This window comes from Apaloderma vittatum, unplaced genomic scaffold (assembly GCF_000703405.1).
Source record: "Apaloderma vittatum isolate BGI_N311 unplaced genomic scaffold, ASM70340v1 scaffold10142, whole genome shotgun sequence".
NCBI lineage: Eukaryota > Metazoa > Chordata > Aves > Trogoniformes > Trogonidae > Apaloderma > Apaloderma vittatum.
In genome coordinates this window covers 3,855-29,237 of record NW_009705268.1, presented here as the reverse complement: position 1 = coordinate 29,237, position 25,383 = coordinate 3,855, and the positions used below count along the sequence as shown (strand labels likewise).

Here is a 25,383-nt window from a genome sequence, read left to right as displayed (position 1 = left end):
CATAGTGAAAGAGACTCACTTGGTATACAATCTCTGTTTCCCACTGCAAGTCACATTTGCACCTGCAGAATTTGAAGATTAAATTGAAAAAAAATTCTTAAGACCATAATAAGATTGATTTAAAAATATCGTGTCTTCTATGTATACTGTGGCTTCATAATACATTTAAAAAAAATCAGAAACTTTCAGATGAACTTAGTTACTATTTGAAAAAATCCAGTGTAATCTTTGTAACTGCTAAGTCATAAAAACTTCAGGAGCCAAGTAGATGCCATTTGCTGAATTCCAACAATGTTTATGTTGCACACTAAAGAACAGCATTATTGCTGAAATAGATTCTTTATTTCTGAAACATTCCAAAACAGCCGTATACACAGTTGTAATCAAATATTAAGTCATATGCCATTGTAAGAAAGCATTGATTAGTGCAATTGGATTTTGTAAAAGATCTATCAAAAAGATTTATTCGCATTAAAATTCATTTTCCATAAGCAACTGTTAATAAAACATTACAATTTTATTCTTTGTAATAAAGTACTGAAAATCAACTGCAGTTTTAGAGATCACTGTATCTTTGTAAGTGCAATGTGACTTATGCTGCCATTTTAAATACAAAACACTAGGACAATAAATTAACAATTGAACAAATGGTGAAAGACCAACAGAAACCATGCTGACCCAGCTGGATGGCGCTTTCCAGTGAATGCTACTTTTTTTGTGTGTGCTTCTGCAACATAAATACACTGCTTTCTTTGTATTGCCAGTGGTGTGATTTTGTAAGATATGCTCCTAGCGCTAAAAAAGTACATTACCCCAAAAATATTATTTATGGCACAGAAAAGTTAAATTATCTCTCTGTTGTTCAAGGTTCAGGCAAGTTTAAATGAACTTAAGTATACAAAATAAAATGTACTGGAAACACTAGAAAAAAATTCAAGCACGTACATAAGTACCCCCAAATTCAAAATAAAATGCACGATGCCTTTACACTGAATAAATAATCTTGGAATTTCAGTATGGCAAAGCTGCCTGAAAGCATTATCTCCTAGTTCTTTCCAAGGACATATTCTGGTACTTTGCACATATATAATACTTTCTTCAGTTCCAAATGCCAACGCTGCCGTTGTTAGTCTGGTAACAACGCAGCTATTCAGGTAACTCATTAAGTGCAATATTTAGTTCGGTAAGATGTTCATTTTTTAAAAATGACACTGCATTATGGATGGTTACACATTAAAATCCTGGGGGAAATAATACTGTATGACCCTCCTTTCCCAAATCATTGTTACCCAGCCAGCTGGGTAATGAAATCGACGTTATTTATCTTCCACTGTTGATGGGCATCCTTCATCAATAGCAGCCGTCTCTCCAGCTCCCATCCCTCAACGTGCTGAGTGACGAAAGTGGCTTTGGAGGCTGAAGAAAACTGTATTAACCAAATGATAAAAAAAAAAAAAAAAGCAAAGGACGTCATATTTCACGTGAAAGTTCAAGATAACAAACATAATTTACTTCTCCAGTGACAATGGCGCTTAGACACATCGCTCTGGTACATTTCCGGCTCCCTACTAACACAGATGTAAAGATCTATTTACATAGATCTTTATGTAAAGCGAAATTAAGGCTACCTTTAATGAGACCCCATTACTGTTACCAGTCTTAAGAGGGTAGTAGATTTGTAAAAAGGAATTTGGCAAATAATTGTCATGATACATGACACCCCTCTAAATGGGAAGATTTTATTTCTCAGGCTGAAGCCAATAAAATCTCATTTTTGTCATTGTGCACAGCAGCAGGAAATATTCTCCAAAAAGCTGTTGTGTTTAGCATGCTCAGAAAAAAAAAAAAAAAAGGACACAGCACTTCATAAAAAAAGCCATGCAGGTGCTAAAGAATTTTGGCATCTTATTGGTTGAAGAACTCTATCAAGCCCTGCTCCGGACCTTCTTTACCCAAGACACATGATGACGTGCTTCCATCCCACAGCCAGGGTCAGAGAATCATCACTCCCAGCACCACAGGCTCCTGCAGCGAACTCGCCGTCCTCTGGGCCCCCACCCTCACACCCGGGCCGTGTCTCGATGAGGAGTTATCATAAAATGCTTGTTGACCATCTTCCAAACCCACCAGGTACTACCAAGGCAACTGTTTCAAACAAGATTAAAGAAAAACTACCACCTGACTCGATCTAACTGCCAACTCACTCTCTAATTTGACGCAACCACATATTTTTGTTCCACCAGAATTTGCTGAAAATAAAGCGTCTCAATTCTGGGAAACCGTTTCACATAAAACCAGGTTTCAAGCCCTGTTCTCATGCTTCTCAGCTTTTTTTTCTGTGAGTTACTGATGCCTCCTCTCCCTTCCAAATGCCGTTGGCTGGCAAAGGCAGAGGTATGTTGTAAGGCAGGCAGAGTCACTAAGCTAAAAGCAGTTACCAGAGCAGGTTCTCACCTCTCTGCTACAACTGCTTTTTCAGTGGCAAAACCACTGCACTTAGGCAAAAAAAGTTCAGCCAAGCTGCTTTTCTGCATCTCCACTTTGTTGGAGCATCACTTATCTCTGACATAAATCTGGTAACTTGAGGCATAAAACATGACCCATCTCTGCCGTTTTCTGCAACTGTTGCTTTCATTCTTTTTTTTCCAGAAGGAAAAAGAGCAAAGTATGTTTAACAATTTTCAAGAATAAACACAGAGAGTGCAAAAGTAAAGAATGATTAACGAAGTTGAAAATAAGTGTAAGAATTTTGCTGTGTATCCAGAGCTGAGTCTCTGCTACAGGGCAGTGAACAGGAAAATGCGTCAGTGTTGAAAACCATTTCAGACAGGCACAAGCTGCCAGTATGATGCCACGTGGTTAGAGACAACAGAGTTTTGGAGGGTCTGTAGTCCCACCTCAGCTCCGGAGCCATGCTCACGTTGCTGCCATGGTTGCATCTGACACCTAGGATGATCCAGTCTCTGGATCTGTTGATTGACTTCCTGGCTTTAGGTGGGACCTGCCTCGTCGCTGTGGACTTGTCTGGAAACTGGGACTGTCGGCTGACCCCGGTCACCAGCAACGCTGCTCTTGGGTGGGCACTGTGGGGCAGCCTGGCTGTGGGTCCCGGGTCACTCTGCCCCACGGGAATCTGCCCCTCACAATGTGTAAGGATAGAAAGTGGAGGACTGGAAGGTAGGGGTCTGCAAGAAGCCCAAAGCATGGAGTTGGAAAGGGCAGAAGGTTGCATGGATCCATTAAACAGTAAGAAAAAAAAAGGTGCTGCCTCACTTGTAAGTCTCAGAAGAGATGGGACTGTACAGATATAATTTCTTTATGCTGCTTGTAAACGCATGAATCTCTGATGGCAAGGAGAAAAAGAGTATTTAGCCAAGTTGGTTATCTTGGCTATTTTAATTTTTCAAATTCTCAATACCATTCCCTCACCCTGTGCTTGATCCAATGTAGTAGAATACTCAAGTTTCCTAACACAGGCTCTATATGAAGTCTCTAACAAACTATTTTAAGCAACTAAAATACCAGTAACTCATCTATCTAAGTCTGGCTATATTCCTTCAAAAAAAACCCAAACAACAATCAATCATATGAACCAAAACTGCCTTTATTTAATCTGTGTGCCCAGATTATATTAAATGAAGGTCTTAAAGAACTGTAGGCTGAGCTCCAATCCCTTTGTGCTTATAGATTCCTGTAACTTGTCATTCCCATAGCGCAGTGATCATCACCACCAAAGATCACTGGGTGTGGCTCTGCAGCAACCTAAGATGCTGCTAAGACACATTTGAAGGTAAAAAACCAGGAGCCCAGACCTTCTGGACTATAAATAGCTTTGTTACTGATTTAAATCATCTTCTAATAAAAACAGCACTGAGAGTACAGTGTCTCATCCTCCTACTGAAACATCTTAATTTTATTTTTCTTAATATTGTCTGTTGTATGAAAAGTTAGAAAACAGCAAAGGACTAGTCTTCATGGTCCAGAAAATCTCTTTCTTATATGTTGCTATGAAAGATTTAAGAGGTCTGAGAAGAACATAAAGTGGAAAAAACGAAAAAGAAAAAAAAGGGAAAAAAAAAAAAAGGAAAATCCACTTCTATAAAGAACTCAGAGAGAGTTCAAGCAGAGAGCAAAGGAGGTTATAATAGAAATCTCATGGTACAGTCTTCATCAAAGAAGAAACCTGACGGCTCTTTATCAAAGTTTCACTGCAGTTGGTCAAAATCTGTCAATGAAATCGGTGTAATCCCCAAGTAACTCAAGCGAAGAGAGAATGTGAGCGATTGAACTTATTCTGGATTCAGTGAAAAGCATAAAAATAGTAAGAGCCAAACAGCAACAGTTCATCCAAAAGAAAACCAGGTGGTCACACAGCAGGCCCTCACAAGAAGACGGATGCCTGTGATGGGAATAAGTAGTTCAAGAGTTGACATAAGTTGATAAAAGTTTCTCTTTGAGAAACAATTACTTATTAATCACAGGACACACAGCTAAGAATTTAACTCCCAATTGTGATAAGGTGATTAAAACAGTCTCTTACCTCAAGCTTATTTTATTGCTTGCCCTAAAAACCCCACAACATTTGAAGATAAAACCTTATTGGAAAAGTGCAAAAATGCATTTGCTTAACAGTATAGCTCACTGCAAGTAGGTAATACTTCAGGATTTCCTGTTTACCCGTTGTCTCCCAGCTGGAACTGAAAAAGATGCTGGTTCAACTCAAGACTGTACTATCCAAGATATTTCCTTCCTCACAGCACTGCGCGTTGTGTTTTTACAGCCTACTGCCATCTACAACAAGAGGGATGCAACTCTTCCTATCTGGGTACTCCTAAGATTTGCTCATCCTGTGACAGTGAAATAGCAGTTGGCACAAGTCTAGACAGTGGCGAGTCATGTATGTCAATGCTGTGAGATTGCCATTTGTTTTGATCTCTTATTGAGAGATAGCAATCCATTCTTATTTACATGTTTAAACCATGATGATACACAAATATATTCTATCAATATTACAGCTCACTAAGAATTACCATCAGGCATTGTTCATCACTGTTTCTGGAAAGAAATCTTTACCCACTCGGTGACTTAGCATTAGGAGCTAGAAAGGCTTCTCCCTCACAGCCAACCTTCATAGTTGGAAGGAAAAAAATCAAACCCATACTCTAAGCCAAAGCCATCCACATAGGGAAGGAGGCTTGTTTTAACTCTTACCTTCGAACTGGCTGTGCAATTTTACTTCTGGGTATGCCACTCCCATTGATGGCCAGCGATGGTCTTGGAAGAGCACTGCGCCCTACAATCCCTTGACTGGCAGTCTTGTTTGGCATTGGGATCCCAGTGTTAGAATATAACTGTGAGTTGTTGGACACCGGAATACTGCTGCTGCTGCTGCTGCTACTACTACTACTACTACTACCTTGTACGGTTGGGCTTACGTAGGCAGTAGCTTTGAGAGGCTGTCTGACAGACACTGGAAAATGTCCCACACTGTGAACTCTGTGTTGAAGCTGTCCCGGTGATGGAACTGTAAAGAAAGGTACAAAAGGAAGGAACAAGGTCAGCATGGAGCAGACAAGGCCAGGTAGTAATGCTCATTTCGAGACAGAACTCTATAGGGATAAACACATCATTATACAATTTACTTGCTATGCACAAACTGCTGAAAAATCTCTTGGATCCAACACTGCATCTAGTAACACTGCACTGAACTACAAATAGCCTGTTCTGTCTCCATCCCACTCCATATTTACCCTTCTCTCTCCCCTCAAAGAGGTTTCATTAGCCATTCCAAGCACACTAGTTCCACCTATGCAACAAGTGCTTTAAACAGAAGAAACTGCTAAATTACTGTTAGATTGTTTAGATTTCTGAAAGGTTGCTAGCAGTAACCACATCTTTTGCACGAAAGCATCATAAAACATCACAGAAACCTAAGCTTTATGTCTAAAAACAATAAAGAGGCTATAAAAAGATCTTGATTATAGCAGCATATTCTAAGACTAATGTTATGTAAACCATCATTTCAAATCAATGCTATGGGTTCCAGGAGCTTTATATATAGATTTTCTACACAATTCTGCCCTCTAGTGTACATCAGACACGCATCTATTTCACGGGTCCACCTATCAAAAGCAAATTGTCAAAAGCCTGAAGCACAAACTAGCATATCACATATAGGCCAATCTTTTTTCAAATCTTTGAAAAAGAACATCTTAAAATCATTTAAAGACATGGGAGAAAATACAGATGTGCGATTCAATTAAACAATACTGGGAATATGTTGCTGTGGAGCTCTTATATCACAGGTCCTTATATACCCCAGCACAGCCACTTACTAGAGATATTTTTCAAGCAAGTATTTCAGAAAAGTCACATTTTATATACACACATACATAAGCACCCAGAGAAATAAGTACTTCCAAAATAGCAAATAAAATTAAACTCTCAATGCACTACCATGCAAACTCAAGTGGGAACCTGAGCAACTACTTCCACTCTCCTATTCAAACAGGACAAAAATAAAACAAGCAGTCAAGTACTTTTTCCAGAAAAGATGCAAGTTAATAGCTTTGAAGACATTGTTATAAATTCTGCTTTCTCTTTGTTATAAATTTTGTTATAAATTCTGTTTTCTAAAAGAAAACACCAACAGGAAAAGGCTTTGCTAACTTCTCCCCCCAAAATCTCACAGGACATGGGAGGCACAAGTTAAATCCCTTCTCCTGCTTGTATTAAAAGAAATTGACTTTTTCCATTTTCTCTCAGAGTACTACCTCAGCCTCTGCGCTAGAAAAGATGGGTTTGGATCTTGGTCTATCTTGTTCATGTTCTACATTAATGATTCAACATCTACTAGATCAATACTCCTTTCATCCCCCCCTCAAGAAGTCACCTAAACTACACTAATTACAGAGTCATTTTAATTCTCCACTCAATAAGTATACTGTACTTGAAGATATAATCCTCTGTTTACCACATTTTCTCAGAAGAAAGCAAGAGGACTTCTCTGTCAGAAGAGACCTCAGAGAGAGGTCATGTATTTTAAGACAGTATTTATATAGGGTACCATAAAACCAGCATTGTATGAATTACCAAGAAAAGCAGTTCTCAATTCTAGAATCGAAACTAAAAATGTTAGCTTACATGAATGAATTGCATTATTGGTACTTCTATAATACCAGTACCAATTCTTATAACTTTAGTTTTAAAGCTGGTACAAAATGAATGGTCAAAGAAAGAAAAAAAAAAAAGGGACATGGAGAAACTCTCAGTACTGTGTAACAAGATGGGCAGAATTTGCTTTCCAAAATAGAAACTTTGAAAATCCTGACTTACATTAAAACATGGTGCAAAAGGAATACAGACCGCTTCTAATGTTTCATAAAGCAGAGGATCAGTGACTGGGACACGTTATTTTACGACTCCACAGATTCCTTGCACGCAGCCAAAAAACACAGGTACTTACTACATGACTGCATCCTTGAAATCCCATTACTTGCCCCTTGCAAATTGGACTCAAAGCTCTGACTGTTCCTCACAGCGACTGGAGAGCTGGCAAAACCAGAGCTGCTGCTCATGGTGGGGGTACTTGGCATCCGAGCGAGGTTGGGCATGCTCCTTCGAAGTTTATCTAAAGCAAAAGAAGATGACATCCGTGGTCACGTCAGAATTTCCGACAAACACGAGCAGCCTCTGCATAATTTCTGCAGAAAGTTAGAGTTAAAACAAATTACTTCAACACAAAGTAAGTTTTTTTTCCCTGCAGGAAGAATATGAACACGTTATTGTCAGACTACTAATCGAACCCTTCTGACTATTTTAACAGCATGATTATTCACAAATAACTTTAAAGACACCAATACGCAGTACACTTTTGAAATCCCAAGGATTTAAACACTGAAGTATCATAATAAGGATTAGTTTCATGTAAATGTGTAAAGTAGGTCAGATGAATCACGCCCTAAATGTGCCTGTTTTCCTTGCAATGAATAAAAAACAAGGCTGCAGTGACAAAATCCAGACATAGGTGGATTCAGACACAGAGAATGTCTAAAGACAGGTGAGATTAATCCATCCTAAGTGACTAAATTCTCACTTTCAGGTGCCAACAAGAGGCTAAAAAAATTCCATTCCTGACCTAACCTTTTTAGCATGTTACATTTCTGCAGGTGGCCACGAGCAAAACCTGTTGCTGTTGTTCAGATGCTTGGAGCCCTGGATCGACATCAGGATTTTAAGATCTGGTGGTTCTCTCCCTCCTACCCTACTTGTGATGCCTGAATTGGTGGCCATTTCCAGAACTGTGGTCCTTTCACAAAAAGAAAGCTGCAAATGTTTCTGGTCCAGGTTCAACAGCTAAGACAAGTGTCGAAGAAGGCAAAAGACACCTGCAACCCCACTGTGGTGGTTTGACCCTGGTGTGGCCAGGTGTCCACACAGCTGCTCTATCACCCTCCCTTCTCTGCCAGACAGGGGGAGAAAATATAACGAAGGCCCATGGTTTGAGATAAGGACAGGGAGATCACCCACATCTACCATCCTAGGCAAAGTAAACTTAATTTTGGGGAAATTAGTTAAATTTATTAAAGAACAAATCAGAGAAGAGTAGTGAGGAATAAAAACAGATCTTAAAAAAATAACACCTTTCCTCTATCCCTCTCTTCTCCCCGGGCTTCACATCAATCCCAATTCATCCACCTCCTCCCCGCAAGCAGCGCAGGGATAAGGAAGGGGGGCTGCAGTCAGTTCATTCAATGTTGTTTCCACTGCTGCTTTTTCCTCCCAGGGAGGACTCCTCACACTTCCCCAGGGCCATTGTGGGGTCCCTCTCACGGGAGACAATCTTCACACACCTTTCTCCAATTTGAGTCCTCTCACAAGGGCAATTTGCCACAAACTGCCCCAGTGTGAGTCTCTCCCTGAGGTGCAGTCCTTCAGGGGCAAACTCCTCCAGCGGGAGTCCTCTGCGGTGTCACAGAAGTCCTGCCAGCCAACCTGCTCCGGCATGGGCTTCTCTTTCTCTGTGGGCTACAGGCTCTGGCAGCAACCTGCTCCAGCGCAGGCTTCCCACAGGATTACAGCCCCCTTCAGGCATGCACCCACACTGGTGTGGGGTCCTCCATGGGCTGCAGGTGGACATCTACACCTCGTCACACCCACGGGCTGCAGGGGGACAGCCTGCTTCACCATGATCTTCATCCCCACCTGGGAGACTCTCTGCTTTGGCACCTGGAGCACATCCTCCCCCCACCTTCTTCACTGACCTTGGTGTCTTCACATATTCTCACTCCTCTGTGTCTCTGCCAGCTGTTGCATGGTGCAGTTCTTTCTCCCCGTTTCTTAAATACATTTTCACAGAGGCGTTCCTCTCCTGTCATCACTGATAGGCTCAGCCTTGGCCAGCAGCGGGTCCCTCTTTGGAGCCAGCTGGCATTGGCTCTGTCAGATTAGGGGAAGCTTTTAGCAGCCTCTCTTGCAGAAGGTGCACCTGCAGCACCCCCCTGCACCAAAAATCCAGCCAGGCAAACCCAATACACCCACTCAAGGTAGTTCACTTGGAGAGAGAAGCCAAAAACCAAGCCTGACATTTCAAGAAGACTTCCCAACAACAGCAGCATTAGGTAATCTAAGGTGAAGCTATTCTGGTCTTGTCTTCCACGGAGCCAAAGGGAGATGACTCAATTCTGCACACTCAGAAGAGACTGGCAGGGGTGGAAAGGCACACACTGAATGATCTGGTCTGAGTTAGCTCCGGTGATGTGACAGACTTCAGTAAAGCACTGCTGTGGGGAAATAATGGGTCATTTGTTAAATTGTCATTGACAACGCCACTAATACTGGCCTCTTGGCCAGGTTCAGGAGCAGAAGTGCTGCACTCTGCTGAGGCAGCTCTGCTTCTCCTGGCACTGTGGTCAGCATGGAGGTCACCAGCTCCTGGCCCTGCCCTAGGTTCCAGAGTCTGGCAGATGTCTGCCTCCAGTTCTTACACTGTAACAGAAAGCAGAGGTATGCTTGTCTTCTAACACACAGCTACGACTGCTCTCTCCGATGGCAAGCAGGGCATTTCAAGACTGATGTTTTGGATTTATGCACAGGAATGACACATCACACTGGGCTTGGAATTGCTGTTTTGGGACAACCTCCTACCTTGCACAGGTCAAGTTCAGTCCACAGAAACAATAAACTTGACTTAGGAATCTCTGTTTATCAATCCACATAAATATACCTAACCTTTTTGGCACCATCATGAGCTCCTCTGATCCTTAAGCTGCTAACAATTGATGAGTAATAAGAAGTGACAGTACAATTCTATCTATACAAGGTATTAGCAGTCACTAACGGTAACTTCAATACATGCAGTGCCTATGTAACTCCAAGCAAACACAGTCACAGCAAGGCTAAAACTCCATCTGTTTTTTGACCAGTCCTCATGATAACCACTGGTACAGAATCAAAGAATGGCCTATGTTGGAAGGGGCCTTAGAGCTCATCTAATCCAACCTCCCTGTCATGGGCAGGGACACCTCTCAACTAGATCAGGCTACTCAAGGCTCTATCCAATCTGGCCTTGAACACCTCCAGGGAGGGGGCAGTCACAACATCTCTGGGCAATTTATTCCAAAGTCTTGCCACCCTCGTACTGAAGAATTTCTTCCTAAGGTCCAATCTAAATCTATTCTCCATCAACTTAAACCCATTTCCCCTTGTCCTGTCAGCGGACACTCTTGTAAAAAGTCCCTCCCCAGCCTTCCTGTAGGTTCCCTTCAGGTATTGGAAGGCAGCTATTAGGTCCCCCTGGAGTCTTCTCTTCAAGACTGAACAATCCCAGCTCCTTTAGTCTATCCTCATAGCAGAGGTGCTCCAGCCCCTGGATCTGGATCATCTTTGTGGCCCTCCTCTGAACACACTCCAACAGATCTCTTACGGTGGAGACTTGCACATTGTTAAAAAACATCCTTGCACTTCAAAGGTCCAGCATTTCTAATATTTTCATGTCTTGAGTCCCAGCTACCAGTGCCTACCTGCCCTTGACACTGTAACATGCACACTAGTTCTGTAAGGACGAGATCTTCTTCTTCTCCATCTTAACTAAGGCTGACTTTAGGTTACCATAGATGGTCTGACATAGAAAACAATTGCTGTATAGGGAACAGTTTAAATATTCCTGTGAATTAAATACAATCTATTTTTGTGTTTCTGAAAGCAAACAGTAGAAGTATTGGAGGTAAGACAGGGAGGTGTTCAGTGCAGGAAAAGGAAATGCAAGGTTTCAGTTCCTGGAAACTAGAGTACAGCCAAATCCTAATAAAGAACCAGTTTAAGGGCAATCATTAATTAAGGAGTTAAGAGTTGTGCTTCAGTGGCTCATCACTGACACTAACAAGCGGAAAGCAATGGCCATTAGCAAGGGGATTGCCACTGTGGTTCAGTCAGGTGGCAATTATTAATGTCACATCCTGGCTCTGGCTGAGATGGAGTTAATTTTTCCCCACAGCAGCCCTAACAGTGCTGTGCTTTCTACCTGTAACTAGAAAGGTGCTGATGACACCCCAAGGTTTTGGCTACTGCTAAGCAGTACTCGCACAGTACCACGTGGTTTTCCAACATTTCCTCCTCACCAGCAGGCTGGGGATGGGCAAGACTTTGGGAGGTGACACAGCCATGCCAGTTGACACAAACTGACCAACGAGATGTTCCAAACCATATGGCATCTGCTCAGCAATGAAAGCTAAGACAAAGGAGGAAGGAAGGGGGGCACTCCTTTACTTTTGTCTCCTGGACTACTACGCATAATGAAGCCCTGCTTCCTGGGAAGTGGATGGACATCGCCTGCTGACGAGAAGTAGAAAATAATATTTTTGTTTGATTTTGCTTCCATGTGTGGCCTTTGCCTTTGTTTTTTTAAGCTGTCCTTATCTTGACCCATGAGCCTTGCATTCTATTTCCCTCCTCTCTGTCCATCTATGAAGGGGGAGTGACAGAGCAGCTTTGGTGGGGACTTGGCCTCCAGCCAGGGTCAAACCACCACGTATTACTGATATGACAATGATAAAACAGTTATCAGGCTTCCAAAACTGTCCTGGAGATGCAAACAATAGCATCTATTCAGCCTCTTTTTATCCTTATTTCCAAAATACCTATGATTTTGCAAACCAGAACGAAAACTGTCAGTCCTTGGCCTGGAGGGGCAGAAAATTTGTGAATATGTGATGTCTATAGCTACTCTTAATTTTGGAGCCCTAGCCTACACTTTAAAGCCCTAGGTCAACATTACAGCATTTGGCAAAAAATGTCTGAGCAGCAGGATGGTGCTAGGGAAGATGGCACTGCATAGAATAAATTTTCTAATACTATTCACATATCACATTGTATAAGCAGAATTCCTTGGACTCTACATGCTTCTCCACTCAGGGGCTGTATCAGTCAACACAGACATGACATGTGCTTCGAATTGTCCAGCAGATGCAGCTACAATAGCAGGAAAAATAGGTACAGAGTAGCTTGGATTTCCTCCGTGTCATGGGTGGCCACATCTTTTGCCTCCTGTCCATTAGTTCCTTCTCATTCCAGCAGTCTGCTCTGCTGCTGATTCTTTCAGTCCTCAGGCAGCAGATTGCTGCTGCGCCTGCAAATTCTCATCCATCGAGCATCTGTGCTACTTCTTTGTTGCGTCCTTGTGTCTGCTGAGATAAATGGTCCTGAAAAGCAAGGAAAATAGCAGGTCAGTTTTGTGTTCGGGGAAAACCGAGAAACGTTCGTCTTGATGGCATTCTGCAGCTTTCATCTCCTCAGACGATGCATCCTCTTTCATCTCCTTCTTGAAGTTTGTTCTGTCACCTGTTTGCCTCCTAAGAACACTGAAAAGAGTCTTACGGATGTTTTGTAGATGAAATGCTGGCTCTTGTGAGCTTCTTATATGGAGGCAGGAGGTCGGAGGTATGTGATTTTCATACTATTTCAGGCCGCTGAGATGTGAATATACAAAGTTGCTGGAAACATATGAGAGGAAAATGAAATTTTTTTTCCCAGCCACTAGTAGCAAATCTTCACTTTCTAGAACTCTTTGCTCTCATAAGACCGATGAGGAAGTTAACAGAGAGGAGGAGTGAAGAAGTAGAGCTGAGAAGTATTCTCAGGTGAAAAGTAATTTGCCCAAATAGCCCTGTTTATGATGAATGTTGAAATTCGCTACAGCTTCTGCTACCTCTTCTGCACTAATCTGGTTCAGTGGCAAGCCTATAAAATCATCGGTTGTTTATAGCTTGTTCTGTTAGGAAGGTGTGGATATTAATTCATTTACCAAGGAATTCCAAAGGACCTGAAACTTCTAAAGCATCCCTAGTCACTGTGACACACCACCGAGTCCCAACTATAATCTAGGCCAAAACAAGTATGATGTTTAAGTAGGATGCAGCCATATAAAGAATCACAGATATATCTTCGCCTCTCCCAGTCTTCTTTGAGATGTAATAGCATGACCTACAGACATTGTACTATTCAGATATTTGAAAGCATGAAGAAAACGCAAGGACAGGTCATGCAAGAGAATTAACAATCAGTTCCAGGTTATTATCACCTTCTCAGAATAGTTCATGCATATACAGATGTGCTTGTGACTTCATGAGTACTCTTCAGCTGGCATACATTGTCCTCATCTCACAAATCTGCAGCAGAACAATACACAAAATATCCTCTCCTGGACGTTTATATTTTTAACTCTGTGTGGCATCCATGCTGAATCGCCTGTTGCCTACAGCACAGGAAAAACTGAGAACTGTGAAATACCAGGTCCTCTGCCCACAAGTGAAAATGTGCATGAAAAGACCACCCCACAGCACAGATCATATTCACTACAGGTGAGAAACGGGCCAAGAAGCAGGCAAAAGTGTCCCTTACTTTGTCAAGCATTCCATAAAATTACAGTAAAGATAGTTTGCCTCTTACCCAGCTGCTTCATTTTTGATTTTCTCCAAGGACTTAGTTCTTCCCCTGATGCCGTTTCCTCTCCGAAGCAGCCTGGGATCAGTGACCCAGCTTCTTTCTGGCAGGACACCAGAACAAGCAGCACCTGCCTTCCGTCTTCTGGTCCCAGGATTGCTGGTGGCTGCCTCTGTTCCACTGCTTTTATTTTTCTTTTTTTTTTCTTTTCTTTTTTTTTTAATCTTCCCTGAGCTAATACTATCACCAGCTGAAGATTAATGTCTACGTAGCACGCAAAAAGACCTTGCCCTCAAAGCAAAGCCGTCCCAGAAGAGGTGCGCTCTTGGTGGGCTGCCAAACTGGGAGTTCTGCGGCGGTTCTTGATAAGCATCATCTCTTTGCCAAAACGTCTCATCCAGTGAGGTTCTCCTTGCAAGGAGGGCTTAAGTTGCTTCTACAGTCAAATGTCTTAAAATATATTTATTCTTTCATTGTTATTCTCTGCAAGTGTTGTCAATGCTTTATTTGAACAAAAAGACTCACAAGCATTGCCAGATGCACACTATCATTAAGGAACGTGGTATAATGAACCGCAATTAGTAGTGTCTCAGAGAAATCTGTATCACCATTCAAGCTATGTTAGCAGTTTCTAACACATATTTAACTCTCTCCCACAAACCTAGCTCTGCCTTATCTGTATTACATGCACAAATAAGTCGGGCAAAACAAAAGAGCACAATTTTTTTCCTTTTGGCTTCATATTATTACGTCCTACATTATGTAGATAGTCAAGAGTTTGTTCTGAAATCCTTAACAAAGTTGTAGACTCAACTACAACTTCACTTTAAGGGATTAATTTCCTTACCTTTGAAGACCTGAGTTCAGTATCTGCATTGCATTTGTTATGGTTATAACATCTATGACATCCCAAATACACCAGAGTCTAGTTAAAGATCCGTGGAATGGTCAGTTGATACAACAGACATCGGTGTGTAAAAACACAAATACAGATTAAGACCTAAAAGTAAGTCTTCCACTTAAGCAAGAGACATAATTCTTCACAATCATTAATACCTACATTTTGCTAACATTGAACACCTTCATTTGATTCAGAATTACTCCTTTGTCTTACTCTGGCTTCACAGGCACATGTCTGCCATCACACATAGTTACAGCAAATTAAAGATTTTTTCCATTATCCTTCCATGCCCTGTCCCCACTGATCACTATTCTCATAATTTCAAAGCTGATAAGGTTTTTTTTCCTCTTTTTCTTAATTAAAGTCTGTAACAATTTGCTAGCGAATTCTCCCTTCCTTACTGAACACGAGAGATTATGAGCAGAAAACCACTCTGTAAATCAGCAAGAATGGGCATTTTCCCATGTCTCCAAACACAAATCTATGTTAGTCTATACGGAACTGATACCAAATCACCAACCTACTGCCCCCAAAATCCTGCTTGTCTCTATCTGCCTGGGTTTTTGCTTAAAGAAAAAGAACAAAAACAAAATACAACACACCCACATTTGCAGCATTCCAAATGAGGCAAGGGTGTTGCAACTGCCAATGATGTTCATAATACTGTGCCTGAGAAAAAGTTATTCCCCAGAAATATATGCAATAAAATAACTCATAACTAGTAATTTCTAGAAGATAAAATCAAAACTTTCACGTGAATAGTATCTGTAGCCTTTTTATGAAGTTATCAACCAATCTAAAAACTTAAAGACCAACAGGAAAAGGTAATGGAAAATAAACTTTAAAATTAACCAGACTGCATGCACTGCTAACACAATGATGGATATATTTTCTCACATACCCCTTTTTATTACATTACAATAAACTCCGTAACTGGAATAATTGGTGCAAAATGCAAAGTTTTCAACTTTCAGATATTATAAAAATGCTCATGAAATAACCACTGTCAGGCTAAAAGTTTATGAATAAGCTTATCTCAAAGTCTGGAAAGTGAGTCTGAATACAAGAAGATCAAGCCCATTTTCAGTATCTTGTGTGTGTAAATTGTGAGTACTCTGTATGATTCCACAGAATTACAGCTCTGTTAGTTCTGGCTTCAGAAAATCAGAAGTAATAAGGGCATAAGTATTAACACCTATTCAAAAAGAATAAAGTGACCAAATAGAAATTTGAAAACATATTTTTAAAAAGTTAAAATGAAAGAGATTACTTCTGTGTCAAAACAAATAAAAAGCGTACATTTATGAACAACATAAACCAGAAAATAGCTTGGGTTTATGAAATTTGGTGGTACTTCTTACATGAAATGATAAAAGATAAAGTGTTCTTGATAATAATAGAGGTAATAACATTTTAAGTTGTTAATCATGCGCATTTTTTTTATTCCTGGTGGCAGGGAGGCTGGATTAAAAATGATCTCTAAGGTCCCTTCCAGCCTAGGCTGTTCTATGATTCTGTGATCTTCAAATTAGAGGAAGGACAGAGAGGGATAAAGACAAATCTTTCCACTGACAACGTATTAAAAGCTTCAATAAATTATAAAACGCACACCAACGAGATGAACTCACTTTAGCCAACTGTAACAAATACTAAAAAAAAGCGATTAACCTCCTGTTATTCTCAGATCTTCTTTTAATGATCGATTTCTGACCCATTAAACAATTACAAAATCCCTGAAAATGTGAATGTCTTAAGAAGCTCACAGATGGAATTTTTCTGATGTTACTCATTGTTACAGACAATTCAGCTGATTTAAAGACACCATATAATTAAATATGGGAAAAAAAAGAAAGAAGCAAATTTCATGCAAAACTTTTCTATTAGAGTATTAGCAAAGATAATATGGACACACCACAGGTGATGGCTGCAAAAATGTTGTTTAAGACATGTAACAACATATTTCACATCTTAACATACTTATATTTGCACACATTTGCCACTTTATGCTAGAGTTTACCAGGAGATTTTCAGTACAGCAAGCTGTCAGGGACTGGCAGTAAACGGGACTGATACTATTCACTCAGACGTGGGTGGGAGGAGGTGAGAGAAAGAACCTGGGCCTGAGAGTGGGGGTTATAGTGTGGTATTTTAAAACAGATGTATGGTATTTTAATTTTAAAATACGTGTACAGCAATTTAGAACACGGCAGTGTCAGAAAATAAGTGACAGGACAAGAGAAAATGGCCTCAAGTTGCACCAGGGGAGGTTTAGATTAGATATTAGGAAAAATTTATTCACCAAAAGGGTTGTTAAGCATTGGAACTGGTTGTCCAGAGAGGTGGTGAAGCCACCATCCCCGAAGGTATTTAAAAGATACACAGATGTGGTGTTCAGGAACATGATTTAGTGGTGAACCTGGCATTGCTAGGTGAACGGCTGGACTCAATTTTAAACATTTTTTGCCCAACCTAAGCAATTCTATGAATCTGTAATTACAGCAAGGACAGCAATATGCTACAATACATTGGAAAGAACAATGTGCAAGTTCAAAATTATGGCCTCCAACACTGCTGGGATACATCTGTGAGAGTATCCTCACTCCAAGCACAGGCAGAGTATCACCAGGGTTCCACAAACCCCAGACAATCTCTCTCTCCTACCTAAAACACAATCCTGTGGCTGGAGAACAAGCAGACCATAAGCTCTACTGAGAGACTGAATACCGACTGCACAACCCATTGTCTACGTAGAGGTACCTCGTGCCATTTGAGAGGCCCTGGGTTGTCTACGGCATCTAAACAGCACTGACACGCGGCGATGCTGAAGCCAAGACGGGTGCAAAGTACCTCGTATGGTGCTAAGTGCTTGCATGTGGGCAGCTGATTTGGGCCTTTCACACACGTGTGGGCACCCACAAGTCAGGATCTGAATGCAAGTGCTTTCCATCAGGCAACCAATGTTGTACTTGTCAAAGAATTGTTGAAGTTTTCCAAGTTCTTCACACCTTCAACACATCTGCTACAGTACAGGTACTTAGAGTAAGTACCTCAGCTAGCGTACCGTAGCAAACAAATTTCACTAAGCACAGTTAGGATAGCATCCCTCGTACTATGTGTTCCTAAATGCAAAAAATTGTGCTTGAGCTAAACACGGACTAATTTTGGGCAGACACGGGGGAGACATTTCACTGGAACAAGTTGCCCAGAGAAGCTGTGAATTTCCCCTCCAGTGTTCAAGGTCAGGCTGGATGGGGCTTTGAGCAACCTGGTCTAGCATTAAGGTGTCCCTGCTCATGACATGGGGGTTGGAACTAGATGATCTTTAGGGCCCTTCCCAAGCCAAAACATTCTTATGTCAAAGCTAAGCACTGTTTTTTCACCCCAGACTGAGTGCCAGAATTGAGGTTACATGCCACTTACTCACGGAGAGCTCTGTGAACGATCAGAAAAATCAGCAGCCAGTGTTGACCACATATAAAAGAACCTAAGTGATCTCTTTAGGGGAAGAGTGAGGAAGAGAGATTTGGGAAGACTGTTGGAATGGCCTAGAGCAGCCCAGCATGTGATATATATGATTTTGATAATAATGGACGATGCTTTCCACATATACTGAAAGCAGAACTAAGCAGTTCATCCCTTCCATCTATCACACCCCTCTTTCTCATCTGCCTTGGTAAACTGTAAGAGCATGGAACACACCACCCGTCATATTGAGCTTCAGAGAAATTCTTATTTTGCAGTCTACCTCCATTTCAATGTGTAGAAAAAAACATGTCTGCAAAAACAATGAAATTGTCGCTAAGATCATTAGAAGCAATGATGAGAAGATGTCGCAATACTACTCATAGTCCATACAGCAAATACTTGACTCCTTCTCTGCCCACAGAACACAGTGAATTATTTCTCACCATCAGTATCTGCCACTTATGTGGATCAGTGCTGCGTGAGTCATAGGCTGAAGGTGAAAAAGCTGAAGAGATAATTCCTGCTAAAGACAGTGGTACTGGCTATTACAGGACTGTCTGCCATCCCAGCAAACAGGTACTGAAGAAGTCATGTACATCCATCTTCTGAGCAACACCAGATGACCCAACACTTCAAAGGTCTTGAGGAAAAAAAGGGAACCAGGTAGTCAAAATTGGTGCCCTTTTACATTTATACACTTTCTAGTTAATAAATTAGGAGTCTGATGGTTTTAGTGCCTTGTAAGCATTTTCTGAAGTTTCCACATGGGAATCCTATGCTTTAGTTCCACTAACATGGAACATGAAAAAAACATTGAAAAATATTTGGGGACCATATAAAAGTATCGCAGCACCACACCTTGCCCTTGTTCCTGAACCAAAAATGCCTTATAATCCTCCTATCTCCTCAACATTTCTGCCAAGCGCATCAGTGCCATCCCATTCTTGTAGCTCACCAGCAAGAAAAATACTAAAATAAATATGGCACATATGTTGCATCAACAAACACCCATGTTGCTCTATCCTCTGTTAACACTGCCATCTTTACATACTGCCACTTATTAGTTATGCTTCCATGCCATGTCTTACTTCGAATGCGACTGCTTTTGGCACCAACCTGTCATGTCTTATTTGTCAGGAAAGCAACATGCATACCTGTACTGCTCTATAAATAGCAACTTTGTGTTGTTGAGAACAATACATTTACTTTCCTGCCCAAGGGTAAGCTGTAACCTGTTATGTTACAAATGAGAACCTGACTGAAAACTGACTGTTTTCAATTAGCTTGAGGAAAAGATAGAAAGAATAGGAAAGCTAAGATGCAGCAGGAGGGAAAAAAATGTGACCATAAAAAGAAATAAAAGGAAAAGTAACAGCAACAACAGGGAGGGGAAGCTAACGTCTTGAGTAAGCACCGAGACACAGATCTTCCAGAGACACTAGAATACATCTCAAATACAGTGCAAAATACAGCAGTGGTTCAGGATAGCTTGGGAGTGACATTATCTCCCACCAGTTTAAGTCTCCCCTACCGGACCTGGAACAGGAGCAGAGCGTTGACCCCTGCCTTAAGCACTCGTCACGGATTCACAGCATAGCTGCGTTAACAGCAAACTCGGGAAAAAGAAAGGGAATAAAAACCTCAAAACCCTATTTTGCATTTTACTGTATTGACATGGCAGAGGTATAGGCCTAGCACCAAAGCCCAATCAGTTCTTCTAACTAATTTTAAGCCCACTAAAAGATGATTCTTCTTTCTTCACTTGTAGTCATCCTTGCAGCACTTTAAAACAAACTAAAGCAATGACTTTCATGACCAGGTCACAGATCACATCTTGTGGCAAACTACTTAACAAAAACATACCTCAACCATTTGCACAGGCTTAAACTGCATGACACAATTCACAGACTGATCTATCTGTCACACACTAAATGCACTTCACTCTTGACACAACTTTAAAACAGCCTTTAAATGGCTGTTTAAATGGTCTTTAAAACGGCATTGGCACTGAGGAAAAACACCAAAACAAACCAACACTTCTCAGAAAAGCACGTAACCCACCTCCATTAATCCTATTTGGTTGCTGCTCTGGAGTTTGGGCTTGAGGAGAGTAGTAGGGCTGCTGATAATTATTTGAAGGGAAGTGTGGGGAGGTGGGGCTCCTCCTGCAGTCCCGGATACTGGAGAAAGTCTGTGAGTGAGGAATCCCTCTCTGGAAGGGGGAGCAGCGGGTGAGCCGAGGCTGCGGAGGCGGGAGGTGATCAAACTCTTCCTCGTCCTCAAGACTATAGCGATCGTACTCCTGGTCACCGCACGTCCCTTTCTTTAAGGAATGCAGAGAAACGCTGGAACTGTGCCTTGACACAGATGCTGAAGTAGAAGCATAATCTTGCCTTAGGCCTGTAAATTCCAAGGAGAGGATGATTCGGCTTCTGCCAAGTGATTAACTCTTAACAGGCATTTCAATCTTGAAAACTAAGCAGGCAAATATACATAATTTTACAGCAAGAACTGGATTTTCCATGTCACCAGGCTGAAGATCTGAGGTAAGATTCACCTGATCTAACCTTCGGTGTTTACCTTTCAGGCATCTAAACCTGAATTAGTTCCCCTAAGTCTACTTTTTAATTAAAAAAAGAAGGACACAGGCATCTCCAAACTGCAGTACCTGTGAGATACCTTAGATACCTCAACATAAGATGCACTGCTTTGAGGAGGCACCTATTTCTCTGCCAACAGAAAGACTACATGAGTATTAAGTATTTAACTTTTAAACATCCTCAGTTAGAGGAATTAACAGTCACTCTTAGTTTTCCAAGCTATCGCTATTAAACTTTTCTATTCAGGCAATGAAAAAGCTGACAATGGCATTTCCTAAACTTAGAACCCACATAAATATCGTGTCTCTCCAGTCTCCCCGAACCAGAACTAGATCTCGCTCGCAGTCAGCCTCATGGACAAGGATAGCGGTAACACAGCTGTGTTTTACACAAGTACACAGCCCACCCTTGCCTTCTCAGAACTCCAGGTTTTGAAAGCCACCCCACTGTTAGCACTGCCCCAGAAAAGCATGTTCAACCCGGGTAAAGTGAGAGGGAAACACCTGCATCCCTTGTACATCCCCCTTTCTCCCAGCAGCACAGGAGACAGGGAGAAAGGGGATGAGCATCGCGTTTCCAGGAGCTGAGTAACTGCACTAACAGCTGCGAATAACAACTTTTCTAGATTTGCAAAAAGCCCCTCAGCTTTCACAGATGTCTTTGCTTCATAACGAGAACTTCTTAACATGCTTTTCCCCGCCTCTCGAGTGGGAGTTTCTATTTGTGGACACGAAGAGAGTGTGCCTGGGTGCACGTATACTACTGCCACTTCCCACAGGATTAAGTGGACAACCACTGTCACGTGCTCAAAATATACCAGCTGCTACTACAAGGATGAGATACGACCATTACACCTGACACAGATTAGAATAAAAAGAGTGTTTTTCCTTCCAGTTTGTCACTGACCTGATTCCTTACAAAGCCAAGCACTTGAAGTCTTTTTTTAAACCTCACTCTGACGGAGATGAGCACAGCTGCCATTTAAGTAATGCAATCCTTTATCTCTCACAATCATTATTTTATATTTAAATCCTAATAACTTTCACATAATATCAGAAAATTTCCAAGCTGTGATTGCACACATTTGCCAGCTGCGAATTCAGCTATCTTGGAAAGTCTCACACTTTCTAATTTCTCTGCTGAACATAATGAGTGCTTCCAGACCTTCAGCAAGTTTGACTGCTGACAAGCGACTGCTCTGTCCTGCTCAGTTTGGTTGCTGCAGCTCTCTTTTCTTGTCCGCATTTTATTTTCATTTTATTTAATTGCTTATTACCTGGCATCTTCCTTCAGTCACCATCTCTGAATTTCTCTTGTTTTCCATCTCATAATTTCCTTCTTGATGTCTCACTTGACGCTAACAGGACTTGAGAAAGATACTGCACTTACTGTCTGAGTGACTCCTAAGTCAAATGTCCTTTATTTATGAATAAAGACACTTTCCAAAACTTACTATCAAGCCAAACTATAACACGTCAAACTCAGATTTATGCATATTCACTAGTCTCAAATCAAAATGTTGTACTTAAATGCCCCAATTCAGGATTTAAAGGGAAATTAATTTCAAAATTCATCTAGCAGCTATTAAAATCAAAGTAGAGGCAAAGAAATCCACAAGAGGTGCCTATTTTTAGCTTTCTCATGCTTTAGCAACTTCCCTCCCCAGAAATGAAATTATTATAATTAATGTGGTAAGGCATAAATCTTCTAAATCCAAATGTACTCAGTGACTATGGAGTTATCAGCTGGGATTCAGAGAAATGTAAGCACTGAGTTTTTAAAGATCCAGTACTATTAAACCTGAACTCAACAAAAAGCACATCTTCTCTGAGCAAGTGAAGAATTTTTCCACCTGCCATTCTATATACTGTTTAAGCAAGATCCATCTGACCGAGACCAGACTGGAGCGGTTTTTTAATAGGAAATCTTCTGCAGACCACTCTGAAAAAAAAAAAAAAAAATGAAAAAAGGCACCTACTCTCTTCCTGTAGACGAGCCATGATCTGAACATCGGTGAGGTCCTGCAGCTTGTAACCCATAGAGATGGAATCATCCTCCAGCTCTGAGGTGCTCAGTTCACTGTCTATAGATGACTGTGGGCTCAAAGGGGAGCTCCTAGAAAGGTAACCTATGTGAGAAAACATAACCTTTAGTCCATGAATACATCTGGCCATTTTTCATTCCTGACTGTCTGCCCTTTACGTTACGACAGCTTAAAATAGTTTCTGTATAACTGATAAAAACTTCCAGAAGTTTAGTGCAATCCACCACAAATTAGCAAAGGGCTTTGATATTTGTGAGAAGTAGTAAGTGTAGTAATGGATCATGAATTCCCCTGCTTGTTCCCCAAATAGCTTCACAGAGCCCAGACGATGAATAATTTACCCTACACGGTTCTGATATAGCTCAGATTAGTCAGTGTAGTCTAAAACACATCTGCATTTGAATCCTTCTTATGGGACTGTGGTTCTCCCTACTCTGTTTTGAAAAGTAAGCGCGCACCAATTTCTGCTCACAACTCAGATTTCTATGATACGAATCAGAGGCGTTTACCTAAATTTTAGTTTTATTTTTTAACAATCATCAGAAAAATTGATGACAATACCAATTAAGACTGAACATTTTGCAACAACAGAGAAAGCATTGTTTTCTTAGGGGGCTGGTCAGCTCAGTCAGTTGAGCGTGGTGCTAACAACGCTAAGGTCACGGGCTCGATTCCCGTTTGCTCCCCACGTGTTGCCTGATCTAGTCGAGAGGTGGCATCCCTGGCGACAGCGAGGCTGGATTAAAATGATCTCTAAGGTCCCTTCCAGCTTAGGCCATTCTATGATTCTATGATTCTTCACAGAGCTACCCTTTGGAGAGGGCTCTGGGTTCCACTTTTTGCCTGCAGGAGAGTAAAGCAACTAAAATGCCCTTAGCTGTTGCCCAACCTTAAAGAAAAATTCTTCAAATAGAACAGTAAATCACTTTCGAGTATCCTCTGGCTCACCAGAGGTCTACTGCCTGCAGGGTGAGAAGTGCTGTGAGGATGGCTCATCGCTCACGTGCTTGTATCACACATGAGTTTGCATCCTCTAGCACTGCTCAAAGCAGCCACCTTAAAATTCATCCTAAATTCAGCTGTTCCCTAATGATATAACTCCAACACAAAAGGACACACACAGGACTCCTTTGCTTTGCAAGGACTGTAAGGAGTAAATGTGTTTGCTTTTTAAAATTGCCAAGTTAACCATGGTCATTGAGGTTTTGCAGAGGTAATCACAGCTGTGCCCTTTTGGAGCAGGAGCGGGAAGCTTAGCAAGATAGCTGGGGTATCTCAAATAGCATGAGATGCCTTCATTAAGGGACTAAATTAAATCCTGTTTAACAGGGGAGTTTAGATATCTCACTCACACCAGGTGCTGTCTGGAGCTGTATCTCACCTGCAGTGCTCATATTCCTAATAGGGCTTTCTGCACTGATTTTACCCATTGTACAGAAAATTGTGCACACATCAGTGTGACACTGATGCTAACTTTCTTAGACCACACCTGCTCCCATCAGCAATAAAACGTTAACGCCTCTTCCCCAGAAGATTATTTTCTGCACCACCACTGCAGCTTAAGAGAAGTCTCAGATATAAATTAAATTCCTGATACCTGTAGCAAAGAAGGAAAAATGCAGCTCTTTGCAATTTACAGCCCCCAGAAAGTTTGTATTTCTCCTAAAACTTCTGCATCCCCTGAAAATCAGTGGCAAACATATAATAAATCCTAGGATAGCAGCAACAATCCCGGCTTGAAAACAGCTGTGATTCTGCTGGCTTGTTTAGAAATTCTCTCTGTAACTTCATCACACAGCCACACAAATGTTTCTGTAGACATAAGGATGGCGCACAGTGGGGCAGAAATGAGCAGTAAAGGGCAGGCAAAGCTGGGCACTGTTTCAAAGCCGACATAGTCGCAACTATACTCTCAGGTAAATTATTACTGAGAAATAGGCTCTATTTATTAGCATCACTTTCCTATACTATGCTATGAAAACACAGAAGATAACCTACATGGCTAGTTAATTCCTAAATTTTAGGGCATTTAGGGAAAAAATAAAAAAACTCCCTCTGAGATTAGTCCGCATACAACCATCTGAACAGTGTATGGATGTTAAATGCTAGCAAGATTAGATTAAATCAAGCAATTTTGTAAGCACCATAAATCATCAAAAAGATAAGCATTACCTGTCCGTTCAGGTGTTAGTATTGCTTTACTGGAGGTTTTAGAGAAGCTGGGACTATTAAAGCCATTTGTATATGGGGTGAGTCTTGCAACAGGACTATAAGGAAAAGCCAAGGAGACAGGCGTAGAGAAGAGGTTCCGCCATCGGCTAGCTGTTACAGATGCAAGGGAGGAGGGAGGGAAAAAAAAAAGATTTATAGTTATAAATAGAATAGAACTGTTGGAGAGAAAAAAATATCTCTTCTTAATCTTTTCATTATACGTT

General features: G+C 41.2%; 1 protein-coding gene across 2 annotated transcripts; it reads right to left on the bottom strand.

Annotated features, from left to right (window-relative positions):
- Nucleotides 1–320: 320 nt before the first annotated feature.
- Nucleotides 321–23,027, bottom strand: SLAIN1 (SLAIN motif family, member 1). Of its 2 annotated transcripts, XM_009865329.1 has the most exons (5): nt 22,883–23,027; nt 20,366–20,704; nt 7,466–7,630; nt 5,212–5,524; nt 321–1,426 (listed from the first exon to the last, which is right to left on the bottom strand). In XM_009865329.1, the coding sequence occupies exons 1-5, from the start codon at nt 22,941–22,943 to the stop codon at nt 1,351–1,353; spliced, it is 954 nt and encodes a 317-aa protein (XP_009863631.1). In that variant the 5' UTR covers nt 22,944–23,027; the 3' UTR covers nt 321–1,350. The 2 variants fall into 2 exon arrangements, with proteins under 2 accessions (XP_009863631.1, XP_009863628.1); XM_009865326.1 differs by lacking the exon at nt 20,366–20,704 and having other exon boundaries at nt 22,883–22,943.
- Nucleotides 23,028–25,383: the final 2,356 nt, after the last annotated feature.